Raw genomic sequence first — 13,282 nt, forward strand, 5'->3', positions numbered from 1 at the left:
AGGAGACATTGATGTTACTCTCTGAGGTTGCCTTATGCATTGGATTTATAGGCCCAAAGTATGGGGGTCCAGGCTTGGCCAGGTGGGCATAGCCCAATAGGATAGTAGTAGTAATAATAGTAAGCTTATATTTATTGAGCCCTATGTACCAGACCCTGCTCTTAGAGCTTTACATATGTCCTCTCATTTCACTCTCGCTTAAGGAGCAGGAGCTGCTATTGTCATTTTACAGGTGAGGAATTGAAGAACAGAGCTTGCCCAAGGTGCCATGGCAAATAAGTGGTAAAACCAGGATTCAAACCCAGAAGCCCTCCTTAATCATGACGATTAATTGCCTGTAGTATTTGGCAGATGGAGTCTGATTGACTCAAAACACTTTATACACTATATATACACATTGGAAAACATTAAGACTTTCAAAAGTCCTTATGCATGACCTGACTCTGAGAGGTTAGAGAAGAGTTCTAAGGCCCTGAGGGACTTTGGATTCAAACTAGAACGTGTAGTCTGAGCAGACTGGTGTCTCCCATCTCAGCAAGGCTTCCAGTACCGTTCAGGAGTAGGTGACGTGAAGAGTTATTTTGCATTCCAGCTTTCAGAAGGATGTTGGCCCGTTTGCCTTTCCAAGGGATTCCATAATGAAACTCAAGCCAACCTTTGTCTATCCCAGGCTGCGGAGTTTGGCTGCGTTTTTGGAGAGGCTGTAGGCCACGGTGAAAACAAGCACTACGCTTGTGCTAGAATCATGAAGAACTTAAAATACTTCTTGGTCTTTGTTCCATATGGAACTTCACTCTAGGAATAGGGAAATTGAGGACCCACACCAGCACGTATCCTAATAAATATGCAGGCAAGTTACTGTAGGTTATTCCTTGAGTCCCGGGAGAGCCGGGGTGAGAAGTGATACTTGGCATGGTCCATGTCCGCTCGGGTGGTAGTGACCTTGTTGCCACTAGTGTGCTCTGGACTTCCCAGGCTGCCAGCCTCCTCCACGCTGCAGGAGGGAGGGAGTGCCCATTGCAGTCTCTCAGAGGCAAGCTTTTGGCTCCGTCAGACTGGGGCTTCAGAAAGCTTAAACCGTGGCCATTTCCGTATTGAGCAGCATGATTTCTTGTTTGACTTCGAGGATTAAAGTTGAGGGAATTTGAGTGTTGGGTATGAAATGGGAAAAACACAAAATTTCTGCTTTATTCCTGCTTCTTTTTTTTTTTAAAGGAAGCTTGAGTTACTCGTGAGTAAAACTTAGGCTTTGATTTTTATATTTCGTTAGTCCTCTAAGGAGCAGACATTCTGCATATTTAAAGGGAAAACTTGAAAAGTGATTTGGATTTTTTTTTTTTTTGCACATGTACACTCAGAAAACTTTACTAGACTTTTAGCAATGTTCCCATTACCACCACATCTGGGTTTTCTCTTTTTCTTCCCTATTTAAAAAAAGTCCTGCAGTCATTCAAGGCCTCTAGTAGAGAGTTAGTCTAAAGGCAGCGGAGGAAGGCCCGAGGCTGTTGGCAGCTGTGCTCTGCAGGCTTCGTTCATTCCCCCAGGTGCCACTTACTGGCTGGGGGCTGGGGAATCACCAGAGTATGGTGGGCAAGCTCCCTGTGATGGGCTCTGCTCCTTTCCCATTGGGAGAAGGGAGGAGGGCATGTGGAGACATCAAGATACAGACAAGAAAGCCAGGGCAATGGCTGGGAATGGAGCTGAGGAGAGAGTCCTGGGCATTTCCTGCTGTTTGTCTGAGTCTACTTAGCTCCCAGGACTGATTGTGCAACCGGGGCACCCCGGGTTACTTTGGGAAACTTAGCTTTAATGTTAACTGTTGCCACCTGAGAAGTGACCACAGAATTTTTCTCTCTCTTTTGAATGTTAGAGCTCCACTTAAAGATCAAGGCCAGTGCTGCATCTTGTTTTGAGAATGGTCTGGGAGACTCAGAGCTGTCATAATGCTGTGGGGGCCAGTATTAAGGGTCTTGAACTTCAGTAACAAATACTGGGATTTAGAAAAGGGGCACAGAAACACTGGGGAGTGGTTCATGTTCTGTGAATATTCCTGAAGACTAGGTGGAACAGGGCCACGGTGGGAGGGAGTAACCCAGACTCTCTGTTCTTTTTTTTTTTTTCTTTTTCTTTCTTTCTTTTTTTTTCTTTTAAACTTTCCTCCCCTAAGTTTTAGATGCTTCTGGATGTTCAATGCTAGCACCTTTACAGACTGGAGCAGCTCGATTTTCTTCATATTTACTTTCAAGAGCAAGAAAAGTGCTGGGCTCCCACTTATTTTCTCCCTGTGGTGTTCCGGAGTTCTGCTCCATATCCACCAGAAAGCTGGCGGCCCACAGCTTTGGCGCATCCATGGCGGCAATGATGTCCTTCCCTCCCCAGAGGTATCACTACTTTTTAGTGCTGGACTTTGAGGCCACGTGTGACAAGCCGCAGATTCATCCTCAGGTAACTGTTGCATCGTTGCTTCAGCAAAGATGGGGTGGGCAAGGAGGGAGGGAGGATAGACTTGCTTTCTGGGACCCAGAGGAAGTTTCTCATGTCTTCTTGGCTTTTAGCTACTCATCTGGAGTTCCTGCCTAAGAAGCAGGACTTGACTCAGGCATCCTAGGGTAAGGTAGACCTGAGAGGTCTTTGTAGAGAACTGGGCACACTGTTTCTCTCTGGTCTCAGCCTTTGGGAATCAAAATGTTTCCTTCTGTCCCATCCTTCCTCTCTCCTTTCCCTTCCCTCCTTCCTTCTCCTGCTACTGCTGCATGTTCTTTTAAGGAATACTGTGTTAGCCTCCAAAATGGCCCCCAACGATACTTACGTCCTGATATTCCCACCTTTGGTAGTTCCCCCCTCCTACAATGAGTGAGAACTAGCCCTGCATAACCAACAGAATATAGTGGAAGAGACATTGCGTGACTTCTGAGGCTAAGTCATAAAAAGCATCACAGTCCACCTTGCTCTTTTGGATCAGTTGCTATGGAAGAAGCCAGCCACCATGCTTTGAGGATATTCAAGCAGCCCTGGCGAGAGGCACATGTGTACTGGAACTGAGGCTCTTAGCTAAAAGCCAGTACCAACTTGCTGGTCATGTTCCTTGGCACTGTCTTGGAGGTGACTCTGCTACCCCCAGTCAAGCCTTCAGATAACTACAGCCCCAGTGGACATCAGACGTCAACCTCAGGAGAGACCCTGAGCTAGACTGACCAGCCGAGCCACTCCTGAATTCCTGGCTCATCAGAGCTGTGGGAGATAATAAATGATTATTGATGTTTTAAGCCACTAAGTTTTGGGATGATTTGTTATACAGCATTAGATAACCTGAACAACCATTGCTGGTCTGTTGGAAAGGAAAATTTCTTTGCTTGCATTTTTTTCTTAGTTACCAACTGTGTTCGGAGATCTTTTACCTTTTGAGGCAGTGCTGCTAAGAAGCTTGGATTAGCAGCAGAGAGACACGTGTGCTAGGTGATATTGGATTGCTTGGTGTTTGCTTTGGGGGCCTGATTGGGGGCCGATGTGGCAGTGCCTTGTAGTGTGGGGCCTTGGGTATGCCTTACTCTAGGACTGGAACTCTTCCCTGTAGGGCTGGATTATCAGGTGGGTAATTTGGGGGTGTGTAGACATGTGGGTCTGGGAGTAGCTTTCAGTAGTAAGAGGAGGAGAAGAGGAGAAGAGGATTGTAGCAGCAGGCACTTGGGAGACAGGGAGGTCCATTCAGAGGTAAACTGGGTTCATTTCTTATGGTTGGTTTTTTTTTTCCAGGGAGGGGTTCTATCTTTAGGTTAGTAGATTATTTTCCATAAAGCAGATACCACAACCCTTTTACCTTTCCCTTTCTCCTTTCCTGTTTGTTTCCTGTTCTCAAAGTAGTGGTCTGCCTTTGGGGGAGGATTGGAATCAGGCCTGCTGAGGCTTGGGAAGACAGGCGCTGGATGAGGAGAGCTTCCTTGGGGAAGGAACTTCGCATGAAAGGGAAGACGGCTTGGGGGCAGCCTGAGGCCACACTTTCTTTCTCAGCCTCTTGCTCCTACCTGTGCTGTAGGGTCGTCTTCTCCACCTCCCCAAACTACTGGAGATTCTGTGGTGGGTGTACCTGGGTGGTGGGTGGGAGTTTTGGTTATGTAGATTCTCTTGGGTTGAGAATCAGGGAGCCATACCCCAGTATGCCACATTATTTCCCTTGCTGATGATTTCAGTTGCTGAGCAAGCCTTAGTAGGACCTGAGTCTAAAACCTAACACGTTGCTACTGCATAGGATTCATCCCTCTTCTGAAGCCTCATGATTGCCTGGCACCTTCTTGATGACATTTCCTGCTTTCTGCTTCCTGGCACATGCCTATGTATATTTGTTTCTGAACTTTTCAGTTAGATTATAAGCTGAGATAATTATGTGGCTCTGTTCTCTTGTCCTACAGAGGGTCCTGCCAATGTTACTGAAGGTGAAACTTGATTCATGTCTCAGTTTGGTCTGTTAGTATCACCTTTCATCTCTCTGTCAAGGGCACTGTGCTTTTAATTTTTTGTTTTTTTTATTTATCTATTGCAATGCTGAAGATATAATGCAGTACAGATTTAAATCACTTGTGTCACCAACTTCCTTCCTAGACTTAGGCACCAGGGCCTTTTAGACCTAGCCTGAGGTTGGGCTTCCTGCTTTTTACCAGGGTCTGAGCCTGATTAAAGTTTATCTCCAGAATCAATGAAACCTGATGATGTGATTCCAAGGGCACTTAAGGAATTGGCTGTCCTGGTTCATTATTAGCAAAGCATTAGCTGTTACTTTAGAGAACTCAGGAAGAAGCATTTGCTGTCTTGCTTATCTTTAAAAGGCAAATACGAATGATCTTGGAAATTATAGACCCGTTAGTTTACTGTGATTCCAAAGAAGATACTTGACCTGATCGTCAGATAATCAATCAGCAAACAGCTAGAAGAGCATAGGGTACTGAGTAATAACTTATATGGGTTTGTGAAGAAGAGCAAATCCTGTCAGATCAATCTAACTCCTTGCTGTGACATAGTGATGGATTTGAGTGGATCTAGGGCAAGTGATGAATGTAATGCATCTCTACTTCATTAAGCCTCTACAATGCTGTGATCAACAGGTAAGAAGGTGAGTTTGGGGCCAGACAGCTCTGTTGTTGAACTACCCACTGGACCACTCTCAGGAAAGGGATGGGCAGCTTAGAAGTGACTTGAGACTTATTGTTATTGGCAGCTTAAAGCTCCCCCCGCCAACCCCACTTTCTTCTAAAAAAAACCCTTCCCTAAAGTTTGCATGTAGCAGGGTCCTGAAAGGATTCAGAGAAAGGTTGGAGGATGGATTGGAGAAGTTGTCAGTCCCAGATAGGATAGTGTCCTTCCACTGAGGTCCTCATAGGTCAGGTTCTCATTATAGCCTCTATTGTTTAGATCTTTTGGTCAACAAGGGCAGTGGAGAAATTGGAAAAGCTCAGAATAAGAGGAACAAAAATTAGGGAGCTCAGCTTGGTGCTCTGTGATGACCTGGATGGGGGGAAGGGGGGAAGGGAGGTCCAAGAGGGAGGGGATACAGGTATCCATATAGCTGATTCACTTCATTGTACAGCAGAAACTAACACAACATTGTAAAGCAATTTTACTCCAATAAAAAATTAAAAAAGAGGAACAAAAATTATTAGAGGCACAAAAATAAGACTTAGAAAGAAGAGAAACTGCATATGGTTTTAGTGACTGATTTCTTGTCCAGACTTGGAAGGAGTTGTTCCAAGGAGTATGATAATAACTTGCTCTTCATTTTAATAAGGACAAAAAAAGAATATAAGTGGAAGCAGGAAAGATTGAGATTTGAGATGAGAATGAACTTCTAGAAGAGACAGTAAAAGGACTAGAATATGGTGTGCAGGTTAGATCAGCCCTACCTAGCTCTCTCAGAACCTCTTGATGGCTGTCCACTTGACAGAGATACTTTGTGGACAAGATCTGTGTGCCTCCTGGGGGTGTGCTTGGACTGTGAATCAGAACTACCCCGGCTCCCCTGCTGCCTGGCTCCCAAGAGTTGAACACTTGAACACAGTGCACTTCTGATTCTTTTGGGAGTGTGTCATACTCCTCAGTTGCATGGGAAGCAGTAACAAGTTTTGGGCCAGGGCCTTTCTGGAGGCTTGGCATGGGGTTCATTTCTCTCATCTGTGTCTGCTATTCAGAAATCCCTGAGTCAGCTTGTTGGGACTATCCAAAAGGAATGCCACCATGCAAACTGACAGGTGCAAGCTCTGTTGTACTTGAGTAACAATATTGGTTGTAAACATGGTAAAACATCTGGTATTTCCCATTTGTCGTAATTTTTGCTGTTTATTTTTGTACTCTGTTCAGCTCACTGAAACTGGAGTGGTTGGTTTGCCAGTAACAGGCTTTCACCTTTCTGGTATTTGCACTCATTTTGTTTTACACATTTTGATTCAGATTAACATGACAGGTATTGGTTGAACATGAGACCGTTTTTCGTTTGAAAATATTTTTTCACTTAAATGTTAACTTAGGTGGATTAAAATGTTTTCGAGACTCAAAATTTGAGGAATACAGTTCCTTTCTTGCTTTAGGAATTGTTTCCTGATATGGAAGTAGGTTTTTATCTGGTTCGGAGAATCGTGGCTGCTTTGTCCTCGGCAGCAGGAGTTCATGTTGCTCATTTTGGTGTGGGTGTGCATCGAATGCTGGTGGCTGTGACCCCGAAGCCCAGGGAGCAGCCTGAAAGCTTTGGTGGGAACTTTAATTGTGCAGCTTTAACCTGGGGGCAAGTTCTCTCACCACCTCAGTGTTCAGAAAAGACCAAAGCAAATGTAAGTGAGGAAAATGAGGTGTAGGCCACAGCATGCGGGGAGGAGGAAGTAACCTCAGCTGTCCAGATGGCCAGGGAGGGGCGGCCTGGCGCTCCTGTCTGGGAGCACATGTCCTGGCTGCCGCCTCCCCTCCCTCCCTGAGTTCGTCCATCAGACTCCATCAGGCTCCGAGGTACAGCCTTTTTCTCACTGCTCTGCAGCAGCCCCGGTGACTGTTTTCCTTCTCATCTGTATTTAAGTGCCCACAACTTTGGAGAAAAATGACCTTTGGGGTTGAGGTTTTCTAGTGTTTGGTCTTTGTCCACAGGAGCTTTTTTTTTTTTTAAGGAAACCTTGAAGAATCTCCATCTGCATTTTGAGTTAGAACTATGAGTAAAGGCGTTTCTTTTTTATAGAAAATTGTCCAGATGCCGGGTTATTTTGGGAGGGCAGGGTGGGGGGAGGGTTGGTGGTGACAGGAGAAGGGATAAAATAGAAGAGAGGCATTTGGAGGATTTCAGTATGACTTGAAGCTGGCTCCTCATTATTAGTCTTTTGTGAGAGAGACATTTTGGAAAACTTCACAGGAAATTGGTTAAGATCCCTACAAATCACACTATATTGATTCCCTTCTCCCTTCAAGGCTGAGAAGCAGGAGCCCCCTACCCCCTACTCTCCCCCCACCTGATACACACACATTGCTCTTTGCTCCATATTCGGCTTCTTCCCCTCTCCTCTTGGTTCCTGTACTTTGCAAGTGGATGGAAAGGCCATTCCCTAGAGAAAGAGCTCACCCTTCCCTCCCCATTCACTTGTCCCGGTCTAGGTTCCTCCAAGGGGTCGGGGTCGGGTCAAGCTTTTGTGTGTGTGTGTGTGTGTGTCTGTGGTACACTGGCCTCTCACCGCTGTGGCCTCTCGCGTTGCGCAGCACAGGCTCCGGACGCGTAGGCCCAGCGGCCATGGCTCACGGGCCCAGCTGCTCCGTGGCATCCCCCCGGACCGGGGCACGATCCCCCGTCCCCTGCATCGGCAGGCGGACTCTCAACCACTGCGCCACCAGGGAAGGCCCCGGGTCAGGCTTTTTAGCGGAGGACCCAGTTGTTGGGTGGTGGTCCGTCTGCCTGTGGTCAGTCAGCCCCGCCCCTTCTTCTGTACAGACAGGCCAAGGCGCTGACGCTATTCTTCTAAACTGGGAAATGAAATGCAAAACCGCCGTTAATGTAACATTATGGTTGAGATTAAATGCACCAAAATCAGGAAATTCAAAGTTATGCTTCCCACAGCAACTATAACTCAGCCTCATCTGGTGTGTGTAGTATTTTGTGTTAGTGTGGATGGTGTTATATGTTAAGACATTAAAGTTAACACCATAAGCAGAGCACAAAATGCTTGAGGGGGCTGAGTTATGATGACTGTGTGAGCCGTAAGTGTTCTTGCATAGGCTCTCGACTCCTGGAATAATTTTTCCCCTGCCCATCAGACCAATTATTGCCTTTCTTATCTCTGCTTTAACACATCTCTTCTTTCAGGGTCATTGTAAGTGAATTCCTCTATCGGTGGCCAGTAATGGGTGGGCATGGGGCAGCCCACTAGGCCCTTTTGTCCTTTTTGTTGCTGCTTCCATAAATGTGGTGCCTCCCCCACCCCTTCCTGAACCCCCTCCACAGGCTGCAGTTTCCTGGTGGTCCCTCATAGGGATGGGCCTCCCCTGGCTCTCACTGTGGCTCCTCACTAGTGCTCCCTGAGTGGGACAAGCATTTGCCCCATTTGCCGTGTCCGTAACTTGACCCTGTTGTAACTTCATGTGAAAGCCGAACGGCCCTTCTTTATTTGGAGCAGACACAGCAATGTAAAAGTAAAATACACATGTCGGGGAGTGGAGCACTGGTGCATGGTGGTGCTGCCACGTGTGTTTGGCATAGCAGAGGTACGATCGAAGTGGGTTTATTTGCTATATTCAGTCTGCTTCTCTCCCTTCCCCAGGGTTTACACCTTTAAGCTGCCGTAGTGTGTAGTTAGGCTATGGAGTTGCCTTGGGGTGGGACCAAGGAACTTTCCTTGGGGAGCGCTGGGTCACCGTAACAAAGTCACCACGTAATTTAGTGCAAATCAGAAGACATTTCCCCCAGCCTCTTATTATCCGGTGGCCTCCCCAGGGCTGAGACAGCAGTTGGAATGCAGATTTTGTTAGACATGGAGCTAAGGTTGATGGTGGGGAAGAACTCTAAAGAATAGGGCCATTGATAAATGGTGAATGAAATTAGGGACTGTTAAACAGTGACACTGAGCTCCCTTTTAAGGTTTTTGTTGGACATGACAAAACCAACCAGGTCAGTAAAGGAATGGGGAGGACTTCATGGTAGCCACCTTAGAGGCAACAAAAAGGCCTCCTTTTACTCTTTGGATGACAACTTCAAGCTCTATGTTAGATGCTGGGGCATAAAGACAAGAAATGATCCCTACCCTCAAGGAGCTCGTAGTCGAGGAGGGTAGACAGCCGCGTAACTGCTGTGAAGCAGCGTGATAAGTACCGTGGCCTGGGTGAGTACTCAGTACAGTGGGCGCGTAGAGGAGGGGACTGGTCAGCCCTGCTCACGGGTGGGGGAGGGGTTGCACAGCTTCCTGTTGAGGGAAAGTCAGGAGGCCGAGAGGGCCAAGTGGGCTGGAGGGCTCTCAGAATTGCTGCAGCAGGAATGAAAGAAGGCACTCACAGAGTAAGCCAGGACCAACTGAATGAAGTCTGAAAAACCTGACCTGCATCGCAAGCTCGTTTGTGCACGAACGTTGAAAATGAGGAAGAGGGAGAATGAAGACTTTGAACCCGGCAATTTTTTTTTTTTTGCCATGCCAAGCGTCTTGCAGGATCTTAGTTCCCGGACGAGGGCTCGAACCCGGGCCCACAGCAGTGAAAGCGCCAAATCCTAACCCCTGGACCACTAGGGAATTCTCAGAACCCGGCAAATTATTTCACTGTTTGGCTCGTAGGATGGTCTATATCGGTGATATGGCATTTCTCACGTTCAAGCTCTTATTGGGATGCCGCAAGTGAGAGTACAGAGGCTACAAGAGGTTTAAGAGAATTTTAGCTAGTAACGTGTGGGCCAAAAGGGTGAGGATCAAGATAGAAATATGTGAGCTGAGGCCCTGAGGCGTTGTCAGGGAGCTGCCCCTGAAGGTAGCACTGGGCTGGGTGCAAGGTCTCCAGGGAGAGAGGCAAGGGCTAGGGAATGACCTGACAGCCAAGTACTGGCAGTTTGGGTCTGGATCTGCTAGGCATCCCTTGGGAAGACCCCCTTCCATAGATCAGAGAGGTTTATACCCTTCAAACAGATAAACGGCCTGCTGACTAGCATTGAGAAACAGAAGGAAGGAGGGAAGGATTAATGAAGAGGCAGGAGAGCCTGGATGAGAAGAGATTTGCTACAGTGGAGGTGACTGGAGGGGGTGGGAGGTGGGGTCGAGCTCTCCCTCAGAGCAGGAGCAACAGGTAACACAGCCACAGAAAGAAAACCAGTTAGGTCGGGAAGGGAGGAGGGGGAGTGCAATCCAGAGGAGCGTTTAGGGTTGGTCCGTGGGCTTCACTTCTGCCCCCATCCTGTTTTGTTTTTCCTCTCCCCTCTGTTGATTACATTTCTTACTTTGTAGACTGAAATCAGTTGTCTGACATGAGGAAACTGATATTAGGAGATGCTTCCTCCATCTCTGTGTCTTGTTGCGAAAAAGGGTCCTGCATCATTTTGATTAAGATGCCATTGGAATGATTATTTTTTATTCCCTTATCCTGGGTGTTCACAATACTTAAAAAGCCCCCACAGTCATGCATTTATGTGATGAGGTTTGAGCTCTAGCTGTGAAAACTGAGTCATTGCCTAAAAGCCTGAAACAAGAGTGTTCCCGGATTGACACTAGCCCCCCAGGCTGGCAGGTCTGCAGCAGAAGGGTGAGCAGGTTAGGACAGGCAGAGAAGGTTTGCATGTGTTGAGTGCTACCACAGGCAAAGCCCTATTAGGTGCTGGGAGAATCAGAAAGGAGGGAGGTAGACTCTAGAGGGGGAGTCAAACATCAGGGAAGCCCCTAAGCTGAAGTGAAGGTGCCTTGGAACGGGCTGCTGTTTAGGCCCTGCACCTGCCTGTAGCTGGCCAGTGGGAGATCTTGGTCTGTGTTAGCAAACGTCTGTTGCATGGGCTCCACTTCTGTTCCAGTGCTATGGTCTAGGCCTGGGGAGGCCCTTCCAGCCATGGGCTCGTCTGAAGGCTAAATGCTGGCAGAGGCTCTCACTGGAAGATGCCGATGTTGCTGAAAGGAGAAGAAGTGCAGAGTCCACAGTAAGGTTGGGGGCAAAATTGGTGACCCAGAAAAGGAAGTGTGAATGTATTGTTGAGTGGAAGAGAGGAAACAGAAATAGATATCATAAGCCAGAGTTCACGGGAATGGAGGGAAAAGTGTTCAAGGGGTTAAACATGGGCAGAGGGAAACTGGTTAGGAGGCATTACTTGAAAGTGGGTTAGTGGGTTGGACTAAGGTGGTGATGGTGGGAATGGAGAGGAGTTATGTGTTGTAGCCCTTAGATGTGCTGGGAAAGAAACAAGCTTGAGAACTGTGCTCTTAAGTAGCTCATAGCTTTTTTGGGTACTTGTGGGCTCTGGTAGTCAGTGGTGCTAAGAGATTTGGTAAGGAGTGGAGAGCGAAACCTATGGTTGTCGTAAGTGGAGTGCTCTGCGCTGAAGATCCATGTCAGGTACACCTGACATAGGTCAGCTTCTTAGTGGTGATGTAGGCCATTACTCCTCTAGGGTCTGTTTGATGAACTGTTTGGCCATTGGCCTTTGGGAGGTAGGTAGTGATGGTTGGGTAGTTAGGACGATAACTGGCTGAAAAGCTTGGAATCTTGCTCTCCACAAGTGTGATACAAACTGAGGGCCATGGTTTGAGATTGCGATGTCTGAAATGGAGTTCAGGGACTCTGTATTGTTCACTGTCCACCCCCACCCCACCCCCAGCACTTGCAGATTTGAATGAAGGCCAACTGCTCAGCTGAAAGGGATTGGTAGTTAGTTGGGGATGGAGGAGGCTGGGACTGATGAGTGGGAGGAAACATGCCATTTTGATAAGGTCTGCTTTCACTAGAGCGGTAACATGACTAGAGGGACAGTGCTAGGGGACGGCCTTAAAGGAAGTTCATGGCGATGGTGTGGAGGGTAGTGAGGCATCTCCAGCTTGGGGTCTCAGGATATCGTAGGAATTGCTGTGATCCCGCTTTACATCCATGGCCAGTGTTAGGCCTTTCTCAGGACCAGGGGCAGAAAAATAGCTCCTGGCTTATGTCTGTAATGAGAGGTCTTCCTTGGAGACCTAGGTATCCAGTCCTGCTTTTTGGTTCATTTGTACAGAAGGAAGGTGTTTTTTTTGGAGAGAATAGTATGATGAGTGCTCTGTTGGGTAGCTGATGCCCTGGGTCTTGACGGCATTCTTAAAGGGAGCAGGCATTGCTGTGGCAGGAAGACCTCTTGCTGGCTTTCTAACAGAGATGTGTCAACTTGCTCTACAAAGTTCTGGGATGTGAGATGCCAGCTCTTCCTCCCCTGGATCTTGGCGGCCAGGAGAATTAAATGTCTGATGGCAGGAGCCGGGAGTGGTTGGCAGATCTAAAGGGCTCACTCAAGGGGCTTGAAAGTGGGCCAAGCAAGGGTTTGTTCTGAGAGAAGAGCTGAGAACCTTGCGCTCTGATTCTCACTCGTCAGTATCTCTGTGATAAGGAGTTAGTCACACAGATGTTCTAGATTACACCTTTGCTATTCAAAGTGTGGTCCGAGAACCAACAGCATCCCCTGGGATGCATCCCTGGGAGCTTGTTAGAAATGCAGAATATCAGGCCCTACTCCAGCGCTAAATAGAATCTGTAGTTTGACAAGATCTTCAGGTAATTTAAAGTCTGAGAAGCACTGCTCTACTCTAGACCAGTGGTTCTCAAACTTCAGCAAGTATCAGTATCAGCTGGAAGCCTTTTAAAACACACTGCTGTGCCCACCCTCAGGGTTTCTGATTCAGAAAGTCTGGGGTGGAGGCCAGGAATCTGCATTTCTCATAAGTTCCCAGGAGATGGGATGCTGCCTGTAAGGGACCTTGCTTTAAACCACTGACCACCTTAGCTTTCTCTTCTATAAAATCGGGCAGTGATACCTGCCTCCCTTACAGAGATGTGGGCTCCGATGAGCCAGTGTGTGAGAGAAGTGTTCAGGCAGTGTGGGCAAGATGTCAGTCTTTGTTGCTCACTTACTGGTCAGTGATTTTGAAAATCTGCCGTCATGGCAGCACATTTGTTTCCCTGTCCTGGCTTCTAGCCGTCAGGTACACACAGAGAGCAGGGAATCTATGAAGCACCCCAGGGGGATTCAGTCTTCTGTGAAGAGGCCAGCAGCCCCTGGGGCTGTGGATGGGGACTACTGAGCAAGGCTTCCTGAAGCCCAGCCAGCCTCTCTGGGCTCCTCTCC

General features: G+C 47.6%; 1 protein-coding gene across 9 annotated transcripts in view; it reads left to right on the forward strand.

Annotated features, from left to right (window-relative positions):
* Positions 1 to 13,282, forward strand: part of ERI3 (ERI1 exoribonuclease family member 3) — a 129,381-nt gene that overhangs the window by 12,725 nt on the left and 103,374 nt on the right. For 6 of the 9 annotated variants that reach the window (XM_060306343.1, XM_060306351.1, XM_030866079.2 and 3 more), the window contains one exon: positions 2,168 to 2,445. The exons of 1 other annotated variant lie outside the window; for it this stretch is intronic. In XM_060306343.1, the coding sequence (XP_060162326.1) occupies positions 2,191 to 2,445 (255 nt within the window). In that variant the 5' untranslated portion in view covers positions 2,168 to 2,190. The remainder of the gene's footprint in view (positions 1 to 2,167; positions 2,446 to 13,282) is intronic. 2 more of the 9 variants (XM_030866094.2, XM_070045391.1) reach the window with 1 other exon arrangement.

The sequence above is a fragment of the Globicephala melas genome, chromosome 1 (genome assembly GCF_963455315.2).
Source record: "Globicephala melas chromosome 1, mGloMel1.2, whole genome shotgun sequence".
Lineage (NCBI taxonomy): Eukaryota > Metazoa > Chordata > Mammalia > Artiodactyla > Delphinidae > Globicephala > Globicephala melas.